At 45.3% G+C, this 23,426-nt stretch overlaps 1 protein-coding gene across 2 annotated transcripts in view; it reads left to right on the top strand.

The window, feature by feature from the left end:
- Positions 1 to 10,479: 10,479 nt before the first annotated feature.
- Positions 10,480 to 23,426, top strand: part of PDE7A (phosphodiesterase 7A) — an 84,375-nt gene continuing 71,428 nt past the window's right edge. Inside the window, exon 1 of one of the 2 annotated variants that reach the window (XM_084797269.1) lies at positions 10,480 to 10,729. In XM_084797269.1, the coding sequence (XP_084653395.1) occupies positions 10,592 to 10,729 (138 nt within the window). In that variant the 5' untranslated portion in view covers positions 10,480 to 10,591. The remainder of the gene's footprint in view (positions 10,730 to 23,426) is intronic. The other variant, XM_084797270.1, reaches the window with a different exon arrangement.

Raw genomic sequence — 23,426 nt, 5'->3', positions numbered from 1 at the left:
CCGCTTAGTCCTTGGCCTTTTTTGTTGTAATTGTTCATGGGCCTGCTTGCTTCTTTCAAGGCTCTAGCTATTTGCCCCAGCCTGGCCTCACTCCCACAATCCTCTGCCTTAGCTTCCCAAGTGTCAGGCTCATACATAGGCCATACCAAGCCCATTCCTTTGTTTTCCCCTCCCACCCACTCCCCCCCCCCTTTTCTTTCTTTCTTTCTTTCTTTTTTTTTTTTTTTTTTTTTTTGGTTTTTCAAGACAGGGTTTCTCTACGTAGCCTTGGCTGTTCTGGACTCACTTTGTAGATCAGGCTGGCCTTGAACTCACAGCGATCTGCCTGCTTCTGTCCCTCAAGTGCTGGGATTAAAAGTGTGTGCCACCATGCCCAGCTTCCTTTCCCTATTTTTTAATTGAACTATTTGTCTTAGGAAAACATAGTAAAGTCTTTGTTTATTTTTGAAACAAGAGATAGTGTCTTGCTATGTAGCCCAGGCTGCCCTCAAACTCATGACCCTCCCATCTCAGTCTTCCCAGTATTGGGACTGTAAGCATGTAGTACCACACCTGCCTGTTAAAAGCTATGACCTTGAATATTTCATCATCCCATTTTCCAAAAGCAATAACCAGAATTACTATTAATCACTTTTTCCAATAGAAAAATTCACCTTAAAGCTAGATGAATTGTTCCTATCAATTTTATTCTAAGAATTGTGAATATTAGTAATTCCTGGATTATGTTGATTTATATATTTTGTAAGATTTACTTTAGTACCATTTAACAAAATTCTTATCCTTGTAACTAAGATCAATTTTAATGTAAGTTCTCTCAGTTAAAAAAATATATTTGGTCCTGCTAACATAAAATTTATTTCACTATGTCTTATAAACTTTTTATATTAAGTTATTTCCTGGAAATGAAATTATTTTGAGATTTTTAAATATGTGTTTCATTTTTATCCATTGACTTGAGTGGTTTTAATTTTTTGAGCTAAGATTAAGATGCTGGAACGGATGGATATAAGTGGGATACTCAGAAACTCTTACAGGTTTCTAACCCGAATAATTTCAGTGGATCCTGAAGAACTCTGTGACTGTTAACGATTTTAACCTGAAAGGAGAATGGCTTTTAGAAGGTCAGACCTTCATCTGTACATGTGTGCTATGTAAATTTGCATAAAATCTGAAGACACCACCGTCTCTCTTTCAGGCTATTTGAAGCTACTAGAATAATTTTCCTTGCTACAAATTTCCATTTAGAAACCACTGTCTATATTGCTAAAGCCACAGAGATTTAAAAAAAACATATATAAAAGTCATATATGAATGCCAGTTTGCTGAAAAACAAAACAATAACTACCCCGGTGGCTTTCCATCACAGTTAAGAATAAAACCCCAATCCTTCCTCAGGTGCTGAAGGCCCTTCAGTGGCCTCATCTTGTCCCCACTCCCTGCTTCTGGACCACTCGGCTCTCCCTACTTGGAGTTCCTTATGCACTAGGTATCTCCACTGGTTCTCTCATTCCAGAACATTCTCTTCCTAACCCTCAGTCCTTGTCTTACTCACTTCCTCATTTCACAGAGGTCTGAGGTAACATGTCACAGTTTCAAGGAAGGCTTCTTTGGCCTATGTGCCCTGCTTTCTCTCAGTCATGGTACCAGCCATGGCTCGAATGAGCATCTTCCACAGGCCCAAGTGTGAAGGGCTCGGTTTTCAGCCCGTGGTGGTACTGAAAGGAGGCAGACCACTTAGGAGATCATTTGGAAACATGTCCCAGAAGGCCTGTTGGTCTTGGTCCTTTTTCCATTTCTAGCCAGAATAGGTAGATCAGCTTCACACTGTGCATGCTCCTTTGCCACAGGCACAATGACAGGCCAAACAACCACGGGATGAAAACACCCAAACTGTAAGCCAAAATAATTCTGCACTGTTTTATACTCATCATGGGTATGTGTTAATGACAGAAAGCTGACTAATAAAGCCCCTAGTAACACCCCTTGCTAAGTTACGTGGCTACACATTTACTTACACATGCCTCCATTAATATGTGACTCCACTGAGGCAGGGACCACTCTCTGATTTACTTTAGAAGCCTAGTAGAATGTCCAATAACGTGTGGCTATTTGGTAAATATCTAGTGAATAAACAACTGTATAGAAAATCTGGGGATTGAAAAGGTGTTTTAAGGTATTTTCTTCCCTCTCTTGCTGTTATAATTGTGCTATAATTTAAAAATAAAATCTGTCTTTAGTTATTTCCACATTGCTGTGGCAGAAAAAAAAAACTCAAGAGAGGTAAAGTTGTGTGTTAGCCTTGGTTATCAACTTGACATCCCTGGGAGGAAGGACCCTCAGCTAAGAAATTGTCTCCATCAGAAGATTGGCCAGTGGGGATGGATATATTAATATATACACACACACACACACACACACACACACACACACACACACACACACACATATATATATATATATATATAACTATTTTCTTGATTGCTAATTGATGGAGAAGGGCCCAGCCTACTATGGACAATACCATCCCTATGCAGGAGGTACTAGGCTCTATAAGAAAGGTGTGGCTGAGCACAAGCCTTGGATGCCACTCCTGTGGTTTCTGCTTGGGGCCTTGAGTTCCTGTGCTGGCTTTCTTTGGCTGGACCATAATCTATAAGCCAAATAAAAGCTTTCTTCCTCAAGTTGCTTTTGGTCATGGTATTTTATTACAGCAATAGAAAAGTCAAGTGAGAATCAGTTTACTTTGGCCAATAGTTTCTAATTATTCCAGTTTTCCACGGCAGGGGAGCCACAGCAGAGCTTCTCCGTTCATTAGCATTAGGAGCTTTCGGCATCATATATGGCATACTAGGAACTTTAGAGTGAGGCAGCAAGTATGGCCAGGAATAACCATTAAAGTAGGCCCTGCTCCCAAAGGCTTCAGAGCCTCCCAAGATACCACCATCAGCTGAGGAACAAGCACTTACATGAGCCTGAGGGTGCATTTCAGATTCAAACCGTAGCACTCTCTGCCCTTGGCCATCCATGGCCCTCAAAGACGTGCCCAGGCCCTAAAGCCATGGCTGCAGGAGGTCTGTGTGCTCAGGAGGCTGAGCCTCATAAAGCACTTCCCTAGATGGCCATGTATAATAAACATGTTCCCAAGGAAACGCGCTTCAATTGACTTCTCAATTTTAAACCCTGGGACCGGGCAATGTGGGGCTTGGCTAATGCTTGAGGTGATCTTTGCTACTATTCTAATGCAAAGCACCTGGGTTCTCCATGATGCTGTTACTCCCAGACTTCACCGTTGTCAAATCTTTCCTTTTCTTTTTTTTCTCCTCCTGATTTTCATCGTAACCTGGCTAAAAGCAGCCAATTTTAACCATGTTATAGTTTGATATCAATGCTGCTTTTGAAATTTCATCTGCCAACTTTATTAGCCAATTACACTTAAATCTAGCCTCACCCAGAACATCAGACGATGGACAAAATGCAGAGAAATGCTTTTATAGAATGCAACACGGATGACTTTTAGTCCATTTCACAATCGGATCCTTCTTCCCATCTGAAACTTCACAAGCCTGGACGTTACTGCTGCATCCTGGTCTTCTAGCTCCCAAGAGAACTGCTTACTAGGCTCCACTCACTTCAGTCTAGTGTATCCCTAGCTTGCATCTCTGGACTCTTCGCAATTCACCCTTCAAACCTGTTCCAAAGCCCTGGGAAATACAATACCCGTAGCTCACAGGCCAATCTCCCTTCTCTTGTGCCAGGTTTCTGTGATTTTATATAATATATACAAATAAATTACATATATTATATATAATTTATTTGTATGTATAGTTATATTTATTAAAATAACTGACATAAGCAAATTAAAAGCAGGTTAGGATTTATTTTGCCCCATAGTTTTCAAATCTGTTCACTTACCTCCATGTTTCTGAGCACAGAACATTTCATGGCTTCACAAAGAAAGACATCGTGGCTGTGGAAGTATGTGGCACAAACATGTTTTTCACCTCACGTAGGCTGGGAGGCAGAGAAATGAGGAGGAGACTGGAGAGAAAGCACACCCTTTTAAAGGTCTGCACTTAATGACCTATTTCCGCCAGCCTGGCCCCGCCCCTGCTATCCTGGCCCCACCCCTGCTATCCTGGCCCCGCCCCTGCTATCCTGGCCCCGCCCCTTAAAAGTTTTATAGCCTTCCCAAAAAGTGCCGCCTGCTGGGGAACAACTCAAACCATGAGCTTCTTGGGGAGCATCTCAGATTCAGATTATACTACTTTCTGTACTAGTTCTGTAGCACTTCTGGGACAAAGGACCAAGACCTGGCACTTAATCCAAAAGAAATTTATTATTTCATAGTTTAGGCAGCATGAAGTCCAGTATTAGCCTGTGACCATGGCTGGTTGCCTCTGACAGCTCTGAAGGGAAAGCCCGTTCCTTTATGCCTTCTATATTCTGGTGATGCCTAGTAATGCTATTGACATTGGGACCCATCCTGATCCACTATGGTTTGATCTTAGTTTAATTAACCTCATGTGCTGCAAGGCTACTTGCAAATAAAGTCACATTTTAATAAACTGAGGGTTCAGCATGTATGCTGTGGAACAGAGCAGCCGATGGAATTGAATTCACAACAATTGCCTTAAGCATTGACCTTATGTATGGGGCTAGAGAGACAGCTCAGAAGTGAAGGGAATCGGCTTCTCCTTTGAATCCAGGCTGGTTCCCAGGCCCCACAGAGTGGCCCACATCTTATTTGTAACTCTAGTTCCAGGGGATCTGAAACCTCCTTGTGGCTCCTGCAGTCTTCTAGCACGCAAGTGGTGCTCACACATACATGCAGCAAAACTCCAATACATAAAAATAAAAATTAATTTTGAGAGAATTTATATTATTTCATGATTTGAAACACTTAAAGCAGATATCTTATAGTAAGATAAGCCACTGATATCAAGAGTCTAAGACATTTAACAAGTGATTTCTCTAAATGTTACTGTTTATTAAGGTGTGTGTGTGTGTGTGTATGTGTGTGTCCACATGTATTCTGGCCAGAAAAAAGTGTCAGCTTTCTGAGAACAGTCATTACAGATGGTTGTGAGCTACCCAATGTGGGTGCTGGGAACTAAATTCGGGTCCTCTGGAGGAGGTACTTTTACCTGCTATTCTTTGAGAATTTCATATATGTCTACGATGTAATCTGATCACATCAACCCCCCCTCCCCGTACCGTGTAAGTGTTGCAGCTCTGTTCAGAGAGGTACCCTGGCAATCAGGAGCCAAGGAATACCAGGAAGTCACACTATACAACAAACCTCACACACTGAACACACAGACTATTGAAAGGAAACCCCCAGAAGGGTGGCTGCCTCTGCTTGGGAGAAAAGGCAGCAAAGAAGAACTGAGTAGAAGACCAAGTTATATACGTTGTTTGTTTGTTTGTTTTTTCTTTGGAGGTGGGGGGGCGGGAATGGAGCTTTCCAGTGTGAGGATTGGTGGGTTTCTGTGGCAAGCTCAGGGACTGGCAGGACTCTGCTTCTTGTCCCTGGTCCTGGAGTAAAGTCAGGATGCCAGTGTTTTTCCTTTGGCTGTTTATACAGTGCCCCCTCTCCAATTTCTCCCACCTCCCCCATGTCTTCTTTCCAACTTTCTATTCCTGCGCCACCTTCCGCCCCCCCCCTCCCGGCCTCCATTTCCCCCAGCTGCTCTTTTTTTTTTCTCTCTCTCTCTCTCTCTCTCTCTTTACAAACCTCTGAGACCAGTTAGTACATGAATATTGGGCCAGGCAGCAGGGCATGGGTCATGTTTGAGCGGAGAGGCCACGCCTCTTAAGAAAAAAACATACTCTGCGTTCTCAAGCAGCCATTAACTACCAATAACTCTCAGCTGGAGGGGGGGACTTGGGAGCCCCTCCCCCACCCATGCTGGAATGTTGATTGGCTGGATCTTGTGCTGTTCTTAGACAACCTCAGATCCTCTGTCATGAGCAGGAGGACGCTTTTACAACCCGACTCAGAGAAACAGATCTAGAAGGACCGCCATAAAGTCTGCTCTGACCGAGAACAGAAGTGAGTATCATTAGTTATGTTTCCCAGGGCTGCTAGAACAAATGGCTAGGAACTGGACACTGAAACCAGCGGGAGTTTTTAATTCTTCATTGTTATGAAAACTATAAATCCAAAATTGAGTTATTGCTCCCTCTGCACGTTCTACACGAGGGTGTCTCCACAGGGGCCGATAGTGAGAGTGCGGTTATATCGGAAGGTGGGACTGCCACTTGGCCATTCCGGACTGCTACGATTAGAACCAGGAAGGGACGAGTATACTACCTGAAGTGACTGACTCAACTAAGAAGCCTCACAGCTGAAGAGAGGAAGGAAGGCAGGAGACGTTGGGACTGTTCCTGGTGCTGAGTGTTCACAGACCCTGTGGGTAAACTGTAACAATCCCTGTAAGTAAGACTGCTCAGGAGAAAAGTTTGGTCAGCCCACAAGGCAAGGAACTACTAGCAGCTGAGACATTTCCTGAAGGCAAAGGGAATGTGAAGTGGTCATGGTAGAGAGAGAAAAGTTATGAGCAGTATTCATAAGCAGTTGTAAGAATGTTGCCTGATGCAGATGCAAGGACAGTGGTTATGAGCGTTTTTGGCATAGATCCGCACATCTTAAACAATTACTTTCCATTTGTCTCCATCTCATTCTTCTAATACTGGTTAAAGCCAGGTGGACTTACATATCAGTATTTAAGTTTCAAAACAGTAGGAGGTACCATGGCTTACCAACTGGAGGAATGGATGCAACTCAAAGAAGAGTTTGTCATCTCTTTGGGAAAGGGAATGATCTGGCTTGGGTTGTGTGAGGGAAAGCTTCATGTTACAGGAAGAAGTATGACTCTGCTGGGAAATAAATGAGTAAGTAAGCATGAATGTCAGGGTAACAAGCATAGGGCTGGAGTAATTTTGCATTGCCAGTCAGTTTTGCTAACTAGGACTGCATTTCCCAGAACTTGCCCTGCCACCCCCACCTCCAACCCATCACCCAACATTTAATGGTTCTGGTTTCAGCTACCCGCAGCAGAAACTTGTAAGATTTTTGAAAAGTAGATAAGTCATTATACATGGAAGGTCTATATAACATCCTAGGTACCACTGCAACACTTGCAAGTGTCCCTGATGCTGTCAACTTGCCTCATGGTAAGGAGTGGCAGCCAGGCCTGCAGTATCTCTAGCTCCTCTGAATCCAGGGCTTGCTCCTTGGCCAATGGCACCAGCATCTTCTGCGTCACCAGGGTGAAACACAGAGAGGAAAAGACATGGGTTCCAGTTTTTTTCCCCATAGGTCACAAGCTGTCCACGCCTCTTACTTCTTTGCAGTTTGCTTACAGTGACTTCACAGTCACCACCGGACACTGAGGCACGAGCCTGTCATAAACCTTGTTACCAGCTCCCCATCCTGCCCCCCGTTTAGTGGCTTCTCTGTGGGCCTGCAATCACTCCTCCCTGACCTGACCACACCAGCTTCACCATAAGAAAGCTTGGATCATAACAGCAAATCACTATAATAAAGCCTTAGTGCTACTTTCAGTGACTCTGACTCTTTTGATCCGCATTCATTTTCACTTTATTGGATTTTTTTTTCCCTCTCATAATAGTGTAGTGGCTAACCTAACATCTTATTTTGGCAGTTTTAGAATCGGCTTGTCTAGTTAAAACACACCAGGCTATGTTCCGTGATCATGTATGTAAAACTGTTCAGCTTGGTGGCTGACAGTTTTTAGTAGGCTGCCTTCATATTCAGAAAGCGTTCTTTTTAAACATCCAAGGCTACTGTGTTCTACTCAGATAAAAGCATTCTTTTATGAACCTTGAGTTTCTTTAAATTCATGTTTCGGAAGTTAACTTTTTGTTGTTTTAGGTAATGGGATGTCTTTCAGTGTTTAAGCTTAATGCTTCTCTCTCTGATGGTTCATTTTATCCAGCAAGTTGGTGAGGCTATAACATCCAGTTGTTTGGCCCAACACAGGTCAAGATGTTGCCAACACCTGTAATCTGTAGATCTTAAATAGATTATCCTCATTAACGTGGCCAGGCCCCATCTATCAGTTGAAAGGTTTAGGAGCAAAGATTCAGGCCTTCTTACAAGCAGCAATTCTGTCTGAAGACTCTAATATAGAAATCCTGCCTGCCTTCTCGGCCCAGTGGCTGACTCTTAAACATTTCAGATCCCAGAAAGCAAAATCAACTCTTACTGTCTGTCTATTGTCCAGATCTCAGCGTAGGCAACCTTGAGCCAATCCCTTGAAATCATTCCTTAACACCACCCTCTCCCCTTTCCTGGTATTTCTCTGATGAACCCTAATGCCTTCCCAAGAACACTGCAAACAGATAAATGTCTTGCCCTGATATACTGCATGGTGTGGTGAAAAACATGTGGCTCTGAAGTCAGACCAGAGTTTACTATGGCCAAGTGACTAGGATTGCAAACTGACTGCTCATCTTAGAAAAACACCGACTGCATACAGAATATGCCTACCAGGGTTCTTGACTCAAACAGGTACATTAATATACCTCACTGGAGATGTACTGTTGTTTAGTGGTAACTCTTATTAATTAAGTAATTATTATTAACTAAACACTTTAATATTATTAAATGTGGTATATTTTGTTCAACACAAATCTTACCAGTATTAGCTTTGTGTAGAGGTACTCAAATGGGTTATTGTTGTTGTTGAGAGAGCATTTCACTATGTAGTCCGCCTGGTTTTGAGCTCACTATGGTGCCTGAGCTGACCTTGAACTCCTCATCCTGCTGCCCTAGCTTTCTAGGAGCTGTGATTACAGGTGTGTGCCACCACCGTCATGCCCAGTAGATGTGGAGGTTAGCTCTTGGGACTTATCTATACAGGTGTAGGGCAAGTTTGTTTCTGTGAGTCTGCCTCCGATTTAGCCAACTGTCTGATAAGGATTTTTCTGAAGAGTAAACGGGCAAAAGTGCTCAGCATGATTCCAAATGAGATGCTTAACACATCTACTCCATGGTAAGGGAGTAATCAGGATTTCAAAGACAGTGAGATCGGTTGCTGCCGAGCTATGTTAGCGTGTCATCATCTAGTGAAGACAGGTTCCACAGCCCAGAAGGGGCCATGTAACATGATGAAGACCAGGCAAGTAGAAAGTACACGGGGCACTCAGTTTAAATAAGAAAATACACCTTTGTCCGTTTATCTGCTCATGCCCAGGCTCAGCACTGAGCTTCCAAAGGCCTGACACCTTGCCAATGATCGTCTCAAATAACTGGGAGACTAGATGCCCCTGAGCGATGATCCAAATCAATTTTGCAAGCAGGGGAAGAGATTGTTCAAGTTGAAGTATCTGATGCCGAAAGCATCAGAAAAAGCTCCCGTGGAAAAGGCTTTGGCGATATGGGCCAGGAACTTCAAAGACCAAGCAAACTATGCCCTCATTTAACCGAAATAGGTGAAGAGCTATTTCCAACATCCTAAACAGCAAAAGCTAACTAAGGAGGGGTCACGTTTGGCTAGAGGGACTCCGGGATTCTTGTCCCCCTTTGTCTTCTCAATATTGTCGCTTCTCATCTCTTAACCTTGGGCTGTAGAATTTTACTTTTCTCCATCCAAAGACCCTCCTGCTTACTCAAAGAGTTCTTGGACCCTCACTCCGTCCTGCAGGCCCACATGGCCTGGGGCCTCACCTGCCAAGGCAAGCCAGTGGAGCCACGCCTTGCTAGGGCCAGGGCGGTGACGCATGGGAGGACCGTGCCCCGCGGGGGGTCTGCTGACGTCACCGCCGCCGCGGTCTCCCGCGGGGCCCTAGCCCGGGAATTCCAGAAGGGAAAGCGCGCGCCCGCGCGCGCGCGGCGAGGGCGCCCGGTGCTCCGGGCTTTTTCGGGGGGTCTGCCGGACCTGCGGCGTAGACCGAACAAACTCCTGGTGCGTGCGCCCGAGGATGCGCTCGCTCCCCCTCCCGTTTCAACACTGCTGCGCACGCGCCGCGGGTTGCGGGGAGGCGGGAGGAGCCGGAGCGGCGCGGGGCGCGGCACCGGCCGGACGCAGGCAGGCAGCCCGGGCCCCGGCCCCGGCCCTTGGCCACACCGGCGGGCTCCCGGGGCGCTGCGGCGGCGCGGCGTCGTGACGTCACGGTGGCGGCGGCGGCCGTGGTTGGCGCAGGGGTCTGCCGCTGCGAAGTGTGAAATTACGCCCGGCTCGCGCCGGCGGCGGCGGCGGAGTGGAGTGAGGCTCGGGGGAGGGGAGAGGAGAGGAGAGGAGGGGCAGGGCTCCGTGGGCCGAGCTGCTCGCTGCTCGCCGCTCCCCGCGCCGGTGCGCGCCGCGGAGCACCGGGGCTGCGGGTTCCCCCATCAGCGCCGTTCTCCCCCGCCGGCGGCGGCCACCGACTGCAGCCGTTCCCGCCGCCAGCAGCGCGGAGGGCTGGGAGGTGTCCGCGGCCGCCGAGCGCTCGCCCGCCCGTCCGCCCCGCGCGCGCCTCGGCCCCGGGTCCCCGCGGCGCGGCCCCCTCGCAGCTCACGGGGGCCGGGCGGGCGGGCGGCCGCGGAGTGGCGGGCGCCGAGCGGTTGGCAAAGCGGGCGTGTTCAATGGAAGTATGCTACCAGCTGCCGGTGCTGCCCCTGGACAGGCCGGTTCCCCAGCACGTCCTCAGCCGCCGAGGAGCCATCAGCTTCAGCTCCAGCTCCGCGCTCTTCGGCTGCCCGCATCCCCGGCAGCTCTCGCAGGTAACCGTAGCCCCGGGGGCCCGCACCCGCGGCTCTGCGCTTTTGTCTTCCCCTTGGAGGGACCCGGACCTTTGTCCCTGGCTCTTTGTAGGCTGCTCTGCCCATCCGAGGTCCGTTCACCCTCGGCTGTGCGCCATGCCCGCCCCCCCCAGCCTCTGCGACGCCCCCCGCCCCCCCGCCCGGTGCTAGCCCGTCACGCCTGCCCCTAGCCCTTGCAAGCCGTGACTTTGTCCTCCCTCCTTTCTCCGTCGCTCCTGCAAGTGGGGCCTCCTGTCCCTTGGCGGTGACCCGGAGCACACCTGTTCTCGCCCCCGCCCCCCCCGTCCTCCCCCACGCCCCCCCCCCGTCCTCTCCCACACCTGTGCGTGGTGGTGTGGTTGCTGCCTCGCAGTGCTGCGCTGGTCCTGAAGTCCTCAGAACAACGGGGCCTAGATGTCCCATGGTGGTCCTCGCCCAAGCTGCTTCCTTTTAGAGGATGGGCCTAGATGTCTGGAACTGGTGTGCAAAGTTGATGGTTGCGAATCAGTTTTCCCACTCGATAAAGGGAGTTTTTAAGAGAGAAACCACGGATGAGTGTTCACAAAAGACTTTGTTTCTGATGGCCCACACCATTTGGTCCTGAAGTTTTTTTTGTTTTGTTTTGTTTTGTTTTGTTGTGAAGTCCTTGCCTCAACTCCGCAGTTAGGCTAATTTTGGTTGCCAGATTTAGAATAAAGAGACACAAGAATTTTACTTTGTTTACATATGAACTCAGTGCCCTCGGTGCCTATCCCCTGAAGTTCTCAGTTTATTAGATTACTCTTGGGATGGGTACTGGGGGAGTGCCCTTAGGGTCTCTCACTTGCTAGACTCCCAAACAGGGATTCGTTAGTGTGTTAGTTTATGACAGGGCCTTTCTAAATTCTCCACTCTTGCCTTTGACTCGTGGCCCCCTACTTCAGACTTCAAGTACGATCATTTTGTAAAATAGAGTATTCCCATTTTTGCTGTTACTTAGTGTTAGCTTTTACAGCAGCTTTTTTTCTCTCCTCAATTATATTGTATCACAAGAACAGTGTTTTTGATAACAGGCAGTATGGACAGCATCTTCTTAAAAAATTTGCTTTTACCAGCTCTCGGCTAAATCCTACTCTGTCTTTTGTTTGTTTGTTTTTGCTTTGTTTTGTTTTGGCCTGCAAGGTAGAGCAAGAGGGTCCATGTGAATTTCTTTTTGAGGAATTTGTATTGCTAAAGATCAGACTCTTGAAACAAGGTGGTATGCTAATGAATTCAGTGTAAAATACTAAGTGGAATTTCAGTTACTATTTTTGTTACTTTGAAGGGTAGTTTGTGAATTGTATTTTTACTATTGCTTAACACATTTTAAAGTTCCAGAATTTGAAAGATATTAAAGCACTGGTGAGGAAGTTTTTAATAATAGTAATTATAAGACTTTAATGGAGGTAACTTTTTAATTTCTAAATAATGTTTACTTAGATCAGCAGACATGACAAACACCCACTTTCAGTTACATATAAATAGTAAAGACAACCACTTCATATAAAGATATAATATGTCTTATGTGTTCCTGATTCCTGAGGAGGAATGAGAGGGAAGATTCCAAGGGATTGAAAGCCAGCTTGATCCCAAGGGTTTTACCTAGCATCTTAATTAACCCGCAAAGACCAATTTAAGCTCCTTTTTTTTTTCTTTCCTCATCCCTAGACTATGGTTCAAATGGGTGATGGAATTCTAAATCTACAGCTGTGGCAAATGAAGCAAACACTACACAACTACTCGTATTTTACTTGCTCTTAAAAGTTCTAAACCGTTTTCAGATCTCTAAGAGTATGTTGGAATGCCTCAGGGTTGAGGTAGAAGACTTTCCTCGGGGAATACTGTTCAGCTCAGTGCTAAGCGTTATGGCCTCATCCAGAGGCTGAGGTGGCTATGTTACCATTATCGAGGCTTGGCGAATCGCTTGAGAGGAAGGCATGTATTGGTACTGAGTGCTCTGGGCATAGATGGGACTGTGTCACAGGGGAGGGAGGGAGGGAGGTAGCCCTAAAGCCCCAGCTCTTTAAAAGAAGCGTTTGGGTGACTTACCAGCTTCAGTCCCTTGAATCTGCAGTTTCTAAGCTTATGGTTACAGAACTTGGCAGAAGCTCAGGTGGCTTTGTAATTTTATTTAAGAGACTTAATTTTTTTCTTAGTTACTAAGTAGAATTTTAATTACAATTCTTTTATTTTAAAATATGTTCAAAACTAACTATCATTTCAGTTCTTTATTTTCAGTACAGTACTGAGGCCCAGATCATTGTAGGAAATTATTAATATTTTTATGAATGAATAGATGAATCTACCTCAGGCCAAGCTGAGCATCACTTTTAAATATGAAACTGTGAGGAGATCAATGTACAATAATGGATCATTTATCCACAATTTAGGTACAAATATGTAATTAAAGACTTAAAAAAATGATCCAGACAGCGAGCAGAAAAAAAAATCTGACCAGGTAGCAAAGGCACTTGATGCCGGATCATAGGAAAGACTTGCCTCCGTAGTGGTCCTCAGACTTCCACACTGAGCTGTAGCATGGAGACGCACCTGTGCGCGCATATACACACCTACATATATACACACACATACACACACACAAACACACAAACAAACACATGCATATACCCCCCCACCTCTCTCTCTCTCTCTCTCTCTCTCTCTCTCTCTCTCTCTCTCTCTCTCGTAGTTAAAACTTAAAACAAGACTGAGCAACCAACTCCGATTTGGGCATCATCTCAAAGCCTGCGAGGTTGAGCAGACTTCTCTAAGTAGCAGGAAATTGAAAATGAAATTACAAGCAGCTACAGGCCGTTAACCCCACTAGAAGCACAAGTTGACAGCTGTCATACCACAAGTCAGGAATATGAAAAATTCTCCCAAGCTAGCCAGACTTTTAAAGGCACTGTGTGGATGCTCAGCTTAGGGACTTGAGTGTTGTATAACAAAGTGATTAGCCCCCCCCCAAAAAAAAGCTGCACAGCAGCAGATTTTCCAAGTTGAAAGATTTATGCTGTAAAGATCTGTGTGCCAGTTAATGTTTTGTAGTCGAATGCTAAAGCTTACCTGGAGGACTCAGCTGTGCAGGCACTGTGCTTTTTTAGGCAGAGACATTGACATTGTATGTTGTCATAGGTTACTTTTTCAAACAGCCAAATCAAGATTCTTGAATTATTTGAAGAGTGAGCATAATACATGAATTCTACGCGTTGCCATTTTGGATCCTGTTGCATAGAGGAGTTTAAACATTAGTCTTTCAGAACAAAGTTCGTATCTGAGAAGAAAGAAGGCCTGATTTGTGCTGTCTTCACCGTTGATGTTTTACGTACTTGTGGTCCAATAAATGTGAAAGTTAAGGTAGTGTGTTTGTGGGGGTGCTAGAGCACTGCACTCGGGGGTACGGAGGGGTTAGTCAGATTTGGAAGTTGTGCTGGCTAGTTTTACGTCAGCTCAACACAAGCAAGAGTTACTTGGGAGGAGAGAACCTCAGCTGAGAAAATGCCCCCACCAGATTAGCCTGTGGGCAGCCTGCGGTGCATTTTTTTTCCCTTTGGTCCAGCTCACTCTAGGTTGTGCCACCGTTGGGCTGTGTGGTGTAAGTGAAGCAGGCTGAGCAAGCTATCAGAGTAAGCCAGGAAGCAGCACTCCTCCATGGCCTGTGTGCATCTGCTCCTGCCTCCCCAGATGATGGACTGCCAATCAAATCGCTTAGATCCTAGTGTTTTATCATAACAATAAAAATGTAACTAAGGTGGAGGCACAGGAACAAGTTTTATTTGGGTCAGCAATTTGAGGTTTAACTTTTAAAATATAATAGAAGTGTGTTTTTACCCAACGAAGTATTAGGTTACGGAATATGAATATAAGCTATTGTATGTCGCCTCACTGTGTGTCCCAGCTGGTCAAGGACTCGCAGGGTACTTGAGGTTGGCCTCAAACCTGTAGGCTTCCTGCCTTTGCGCTCAAAATGGTGGGATCAATACCACAGTGAGTCAACTTTGATGTCTCATTTAGAATTCTTGTGTCATCTCCCCTCAACCTACCACAAACACACACACACACACACACACACACACACACACACACACACACACACAGTCTCAGGCAGCCAAGCTAGCCTTGAACTCATTATACAGCTGAGGATTTTGAACTTCTGAAGTTCTGGCATTACAGGTGTGCTACACTGTGAAAAGATGCTGTTTTATACAAAAAACAAACAAGAAGGCCCACACAGACTCTTAAAGGTACAGAACACTTTCCAGCCTCCTTGTGTTAGATGCTAGAAAATATTAAAGACTCATAGTTTAAAAAGAAAGCTACTTTGATCTTGCTGTCCTAAACCTTTTTTTCTTTTCTTTTTTCTTTTTTTTCTTTTTACCCTCTTTACACAGATTGAGGGGAGAAAAATATCTGTTGAGTAGTTAGCATATTGGAGTTGTCAGATGTGATGGAACACCTAGGATCCTGGAATAAACTGGGGTAACCCAGCCTAGCTGTTAACCTTTAGGCCAAGGATTGAAGATGAAGGAGAAGTTTCTAGACCAGTTAGTAAATGTAGGGGAGGGCTAAGAGGGTGCACTGTGTAGATAGATCTGTACCCCAAACTCTCCAGTGTCACCATATCATTGTCACTAACTGCGGAGGTAGTGGTGGGCAGTCGAAATGTGGGCATGACATCTGAGTTTTAATGAAACAACCGCAAAGCAAGCGGGAGTCAGGTTGACGGGTCAGCAGCACAGTCTTCAAATGTTGAACATTTTCTGTCAAGCCTTTGGGTTTTTTGTACCTGGACTCCCTTTACTAGATGCCCTCTTGCATGCTAGACTGAGTCTTTGAATCACTCGATCGTGTCAAAAGGTAAGAACATGGCTTTGGCTCTCTGTACAGACGCTGTTCTTTCATCGTGCCAAGAAAGATGACCATTCTCCTCTTCCCGCCACTCATGTGCCGCCAGACAGCGCAGACGTTTGCTCCTGTTGTAGATGGGCTGCACCTGGGTTTGCCCTGATTACAGTAGAGTGGGAGTGCGTGCATTCCTCGGGTGGTGTTTGAACTGTTGCATTTTCCTAGTGAAATTCCCTTTGTATGTCTTGTAATCCTTTGTACCTACTCCTAACCCAGCATCAGTTTGTAAGTGTGCATTATGGGAAATTATTGTTAACACTGACTCTTCACAGAGCTACCCATGAGCGCTGATAGGCGATGGACGGCGCTCAGTTGATAAGCAACCTGCGCTGCTGCTTTTGCGGTTGACAGGAGGATTCTGCCTCACAGCCTTTGAGCAGAAGGTTTTGATTGCTGCTCCATGGCTCCACCTTCTGGTAGAGACGGGTCTTAATCTTTTAAAACCAGTGGCTTAACTTGGTAACTTGAGTTCAAGCAAAGCCTACACTACTCAAAGTTTTGAATAGGCCAAAATACAGCTTTGGACCATTAAGGGTCCTTGGAAAATGGTGTTTAATAAAGAGACATTGTTTTTGCTTCAATAATAAAATAATAATTACTGCTCATTATATAATTCATTTTGGGTAAAACCTCCATGTTTGATTCTTTAGCTGATGCTTTTAATCTTTGTAAATCTTCTCTGTAAAGTAAGTGGCGTTACTCCCGTTGTTGTGCCCAGTAGTTTAGGGCTGTTAAGTGCCCTGATAGAGGCGTCTCTGTCCCAGCTGCCGTACTCCGTACTGACTCACCCGCCTCAGCTATGAAGAAAGTAAGCTGACTGTTGTCAGGAGTTTAGGTTCATGGATTATGAATTTTGATGGCCTATGAATATGAGTAAAGAAAATGAATTTGAGCAGTTTGGTCACTCTGGGCTTCTCCGAGTGTGTGGGAAGTGTTTCATTCTGGGGACCATGTCCTAAGAAAGGTATAACTAAGTTATGCTCTTAGTGACCCAGGGTAGCAGGAGACCGAAAACCACTCTGCTTGACGGGTGACTAAAGAAGTCAGAGGCACTGTATTTGGAGGGAAAAGGACACTACTGTCACCCAGCAGGAGCTGTGGCGGGTGGACATGGCTGTGCGGGGCGGTAGGGGATGGTAGAGCCTTCTAGCATCTGCAAGGCTGTCTTGTGAGTGGGAGGAGGAGAAAGGCAGACCTGGATCTGTCCTGTATTCCCCAATTGTTGCTCCCTCGTTGCACTTTGTGTCACATCTCTAATGTAGAGGAAACGTAAGCTTCAAGTTGTTCAAGCTGGGTTTAGGAGTGACTTGAAACTCCAGGTCTGGGTGACTTCAGTCTGTGTATTCGTCCCTGCTTCATTTTACCACATGTGATAGCATGTGTCTGAGTTACTTTTCTGTTGCTGTGAATAGACACTATGACCACAGCAACTTGTAAAAGAAAGCATTTAATTGGTATCTTGCCTACACTTCCGGAGAACAGGTCTATGACCACCGTGGCTGGAAGTTGGCAGCAGGCGGGCTGGCAGACATGGCCCCGAGCAGTGGTTGAGAGCAGAGACCGCCTGGCCTACCCCTCTGACACACTTCCTCCAAAAGGCCACACCCCTTATCCTCCCTAAACAACTCCCCAGCTTTAATATGTAAGCCTATGGGGGAGAGAGGGCATCTTCATTGAAACCAGCACAGGGTGTTGCTGAGTGTGGAGGGTGTAAAGACACTGGAGGGCGGCCGGGGGGGGGGGGGCGGGTCTTGATACAGCACTTTAATACTTTAATACTGACTTTAAGTGGAGCTCCTGTAAGATACGAGAGTGTCTGCTGAGCTCGGAAGTCTAGCCTATCTGGAGCATCTCGCTGAACTTTAAAAGGTGCTGTCCCTTTTAAAGTTTTAATAACTTTCCCATTATTAGTCTGGCTTGTTTTAGCTTTTAAATTTACAATTTTTAAAAATAAATTGAAGGTTGCATTTATGGAATAGTATCAGAGTTGTGATCTATTGCATGTCTCTCCAGAGTGACAGTTGAATTAAATAAAATGCTTACTAAGTTAATGCTTTTACTTGAGAATTTACTTTTAGGACTCTATCCGGAGTTATTAGAATTAGAAATGCTGATAAAGATTAATTGTCAAGGATATTTATCCCATTATTTGTCATTATGAAAAATTAGGAGCAACAAATAATTTCTAAATGGCCAAGTACAGTTTTCTTGTTATGGAAGACGGTGATTAAGTCCTTTCTGCTTTGTAGAACTGAAGGCGTAATAACTTGAATCACATACAGTAAAATACATTTAATATTTTTATTTTTTTCTAATGTGTAACTACTAAAATGCATTGAAGAATATTTTTGTGGGTAAAATGCTTTAAAATATAATTAAATGTAGAAAACTTGAGTTGTTCTAGAATTTCCCAACTAACCTTTAAAAAAAAAAAAGGAATCACACAAAGACATGTGCTTGTAAGAAAGAAAAAGCTAGCTATAGCTCCAAATGTTAACTGTCTCAGGATGATGAATTTAAATAATTTTTATTTTTTATTTAGAAGTTTACATAATCAGTTTACGTTTTATCGGTGTGTCAGAATCTTCTTTTCTGTTCAATATTTAGGAGTGAAAAAAAGTGATGCCAGTTGCATTCGGGTGAGATTGCTGGCAGGCAGAGTGAGCTGCCTCGTAGGATTATAAATTCCTTGCTAGTGATGATGGAGACAGTGCCTTCCCAGATGCTTGAGCATCACAGTGAGTGATGATGGGGACAGTGCCTTCCCAGATGCTTGAACATCACAGTGAGTGATGATGGAGACAGTGCCTTCCCAGATGCTTGAGCATCACAGTGAGTGATGATGGAGACAGTGCCTTCCCAGATGCTTGAGCATCACAGTGAGTGATGATGGGGACAGTGCCTTCCCAGATGCTTGAGCATCACAGTGAGTGATGATGGAGACAGTGCCTTCCCAGATGCTTGAGCATCACAGTGAGTGATGATGGGGACAGTGCCTTCCCAGATGCTTGAGCATCACAGTGAGTGATGATGGGGACAGTGCCTTCCCAGATGCTTGAGCATCACAGTGAGTGATGATGGGGACAGTGCCTTCCCAGATGCTTGAGCATCACAGTGAGTGATGATGGAGACAGTGCCTTCCCAGATGCTTGAGCATCACAGTGAGTGATGATGGAGACAGTGCCTTCCCAGATGCTTGAGCATCACAGTGAGTGATGATGGGGACAGTGCCTTCCCAGATGCTTGAGCATCACAGTGAGTGATGATGGAGACAATGCCTTCCCAGATGCTTGAGCATCACAGTGTTATCAGGGGAATGGACTCCTCTGCTTCCTTCCAGCTCACTGCTGTATAGTTCTCTGCTTGTGTAGCCTTTGGTTGCTTGTATACCTTTGGTTGCTATACAGTAGTTTTCACCCTGTGTGGGAGAGGCTGGGAAATAACGTGAAATTCTGGTTGGGAATAAGAGCTGTGCCATCACAGCTGGTAAGATGGCCACCAGCAGAAGAGGAGGAGTGGTCAGAGCGTGTGGATCACAGAGCAAGAGCAAGAATCCTGTGGGAAGAAGTAGACAACAAGCTTCCCCTCCCTCCCTCCCCGGTCTTCTGCTTACTCTTTTGTTCTTTGCAGTTCTGGCAGTTGAAGCCAGGGCCTCCCACATGCCAGACAAGAGCTGCACGTGGCCTGCATCCTCCAGGGCGGCTGCTCCACTCAGGCATTTGGGAGTCGGTCCAGGGGAGGCAGTGGAGGGAGACAGGTCAGGCCTCGTGGTAGATTTAGACCCTCACTGCACACAGACTCCAGAGAGTGCCAATCCAGGTTTCAGTATCTGTCAGTGATAAAATGTTCTGTTTCTCACTTACTTCACAACTTAAAATGTGTATTGTTAAAATTTAAGTGTATAACAGTTGAACGTTCTTCATCCATTAAAAGCACATGAGCAATTCATGACTTTGTCAACTATGTATTTCCCTTTCTCCCTGAACTTTTACTATCTCTACGTGTTCTTATCCCAGTGTACCCTTTTAGACTTCAAAACATTTTTATTAATCATTCAATCATTTTTTTCTGCAAATAAAGTTAGCAAACTTCCCCCATGAACTTAGTAAATGATAGTAATAAAAAGTGCTTGAGTTTCACCAGTCACCTAGTTCTGAATTCGAGAACACAGTTATCACATAAAAATATTAAATTAGCTTGATGTGGTAACACACAGCTGTAATCCCTGGATCCTGAGATAGAGGCAAGAGGATCAGGGGTTTATGGTCAGTCTCAGCTGCATAGTGAGTGTGAGGCTAGCCTGAGTCAGGACTGTCTCGCAGTAAAAAACCATGGAATACAGCGCCCGAAGTCCACAGGGCTGTGACAACTGCAGATTTATTTTGTTCTGAGTTATTACTTCACTCATGGCTAGTAGTAGAAGATTTAGAAACCATGAATCATGAGCTGGAGAGATAAAACAACAACAACAACAACAACAAAAAACCACTGGCTGTTCTTACAGAGGTCTGAGTTCAATTCCCAGCTACCACATGGTGGCTCACAACCATCTGTAATGGGATCTGATGCCCTCTTCTGGTGTGCATGAAGACAAAGCACTTGTATACATAAAATACATAATAAAATAAATCTTTTTTAAAAAAGTGTGGTGGTGCACATCTTTAATCCCAGCACTTAGGCAGAGAAAATGAGGCTGTGAGTTCGAGGACAGCCTAGTCTACAAAGTCCAAGACACACCAGGACTACACAGAGAAATCGTAGCTTAAAAAAGAAAGAAAGAAAGAAAGAGAAAAAAAGAAAAGAGAAAGAGGTGAATCACAAAATTTTAAATTAATATTAAAGTAAATTTTTGTCAGATGAGTTTTCAGTGGTACAGAAGGCTCCAATTTAATTCCGTCATTTCAACTATCCATATATTCACTAGAAAATATATGTAGCCTTGCATTGATTCTGTTCCCTGCTTACCTTAATATTGAAAGTTTGTTAGCTTTTCATTGCTATAACAAAATACCAGAAACAAGCAGCTTATAAAGAGAAAAGGTTTAGTTCACATTTTGCATATTTCAGTTCGTGGTCGGTTGGCTCTGTTGCCTTTGAGCCTCTGGTGAGACAGCACATGTCTTAGCCAGAAGGTAAATAGAGGAAGACACTGGTGACCCCACTATTTCCTTTTAAGGGTACACTGCCACTGACTTGAACACTTGCCAAGAAGTCCCGCCACAGGCTGCAGCCGGTGAATCCACCCTTTACTGCCTAGAACTTAGAAGACTGTCAGATCTAACTGTGACCGATTTTTTTTTTCTTTTTCTTTTCTTTTTTCTTTTTTTTAAGACAAGGTTTCTCTGTGTAGTCCTGGCTGTCCTGGAACTCAAACTCCGAGATGCACATGCTTCCATTCCCAAATGCTGGAATTAAAGGCCTGTGCCACCGCACCCAGCGCTGAAACCTGATTTTTAGATTTAGTAGATTGGGGCTGAAGAGATGGCTCAGTGGTTAAGACTACTTGCTAATTTTGCAAGTGACCACCCAGTTTCAGTTCCCAGCACCCATACGGCAGCTCTCAACTGTCTTAACTGCAGTTCTAGGGGCTCTGATGGCCTCCATGGACAGCTGTCATGCACGTGGTGCAAACAGAAGGGTGTGCGCATGCACACACACACACACACACACACACACACACACACACACACACACGTCAAAATACTCATGCACACAAAAGAAAAGTAAATAATGTCTGTGGTGGTTTGACCAGGAGCGGCCCTACAGACTTGTGTGTTTGAACGCTTGGCCCATGGGGAGTGGCACTCTCACTAGGTGTGGCCTTAGTGGAGGAAGTGCGTCACTGTGGGGCGTGGCACTCTTACTAGGTGTGGCCTTAGTGGAGGAAGTGCGTCACTGTGGGCGGGGCACTCTTACTAGGTGTGGCCTTAGTGGAGGAAGTGCGTCACTGTGGGGAGTGGGCTCTGATGTCCCCGTGTGCTGCCTGAGGGTCTGGATGTAGGGCTTTCAGATCCTCCAGCACCGGGGCTGCCATGCTTCCCACTGTGATGATAACGGATTAGACCTCTGAAACTGTAAGCCAGCCCAAACCAAATGCTCTCCTTCATAAGAGCTACCTCTGTCACGGTGTCTCCTCACAGCCATAAAGCCTTAACAAAAGTTGGCACCAGGAGTAGCCTGTTGCTGCAATGGGCCTGGCCATGCTTTTGTTTGGAGGAATGTGGATTTGGAGACGTTGGATTAGGAAAGCAGTGGAATGTTTTAAGTGGAGCTTAGTGGGCCATCCTAGTAGAAGCATCAAAGGCATTGGTGCTGAGGGTGATTTTTTTTGAACGGTGGGGGCCTGACTCAAGTGGTTTCGAAAGAGGAGATTTTTAGTATGTTGCCTAGAGATTGTCCTTGTGGTATTTTGGTGAAGAATCTGGCTTTTTGCCCTTGTAGAGTCTGCCTGAGGTGAGTGAAGAGATTTAGATAACTTGCATTGGCAAAGAAATCTCAAAACTGCCTAGTGTAGACTCTGTTGGTGGTTCCCTCCTGTGAAGAGCATTTTGACAAAATGGAGCAAAGAAAAATACAAAATGTATGGTTTAAGTATTAAAGTGGCACCAGGAGGTGTAATGGGGGTAAATCCTGTGTTCAGGGAAATAAACAGACCAGAGACATTACAGGAATGGTGACTTTGGACACAATCCCGCCCACCTAAGCTTCCATCTTGTGAAAAGGAATTAAAGAAAAGCTTAGGACCAGGTGTGGTAGAACACACCTTCAATCCTAGCACTCAGGAGACAGAGGCATGCAGATCTCTGTGTTCAGTGCTAGCCTGGTCTACAGAGCAAGTTCCAGGACAGCCAAGCTTAGGCAGTGAGGGAAACCATAGAAAACAGAAAGCTGATAAAGATGTAATTGAGCAAGGGGCCATGTTCCAGCCCCGGCAAGCAGCAGAGCTTGGCATCTTCTGCCGTGTGGTTCTGCCATGTGGTTCTGGCTTCAGAGTCAAGGTCTATCCATGAAAGGGGTTATGGGATCTCCCTTCACGACTAAGGAAAGCCACTGAGGCCAGGCGTGTGCCGGGGGTGTCCCTGCATGGAAGCCCAGAAAGGCAGTTGTGTGAAGCTGTGAGAGTGAATGAATCCTGATTGCCTTGGAGATTACAAGAGGTTAGGGATGCCAGGGCCATGGGATACCTGCCAAAGAAAGCTGCTAACAGGATGTGGAACCAGCCAAAGAGAGAGAAGTGCATTGCAGTCAACAAAGCTGAAAGCAGTTGGAGGAGTGCTTTGACATAGGACATGGAGATGCAGAGCTTAGAGTTTGCGCAGCTGGTTTTTGGTCTTGCTCTGATTTTGAGATTGGTAATGCATATCCTGTGCCATGGTATCTTGGAAGTATGTGGTCTGCTCTTTTATTTTTATTTTATAGGTTTTTGCAGTTAAGAGATTACATGAATCTCATAAGAGACTTGGAACTTTGGATTTTTAAACATTGTTGAGACCAGGATAGACTACGGGAACTTTTGAAATTGGACTAAATGCATTTATATATAAGGCTACAAGCTCTATGTATATGTATAAGGCCGGGGAGCAGAATCTGGTCGTTTGAATAGACTCAGGTGTTTGAATGCTTGGCCCATATGGCACTCTAATGAGGTGTGGCCTTGTTGGAGGAAGTGTGTCTCTGTGGAGGCGGGCTTTAAGGTCTTATGTACTGACAGACTTATATACTGTGCACCCAATGTGTCACAGCCTTCCGCTGCCTG

Source organism: Acomys minous (genome assembly GCF_964271855.1).
Source record: "Acomys minous genome assembly, chromosome: 9".
NCBI classification, from domain to species: Eukaryota; Metazoa; Chordata; class Mammalia; order Rodentia; family Muridae; genus Acomys; species Acomys minous.
Note: the sequence above shows the minus strand (reverse complement) of the source record. Positions and strands in the feature narration are given on the sequence as shown.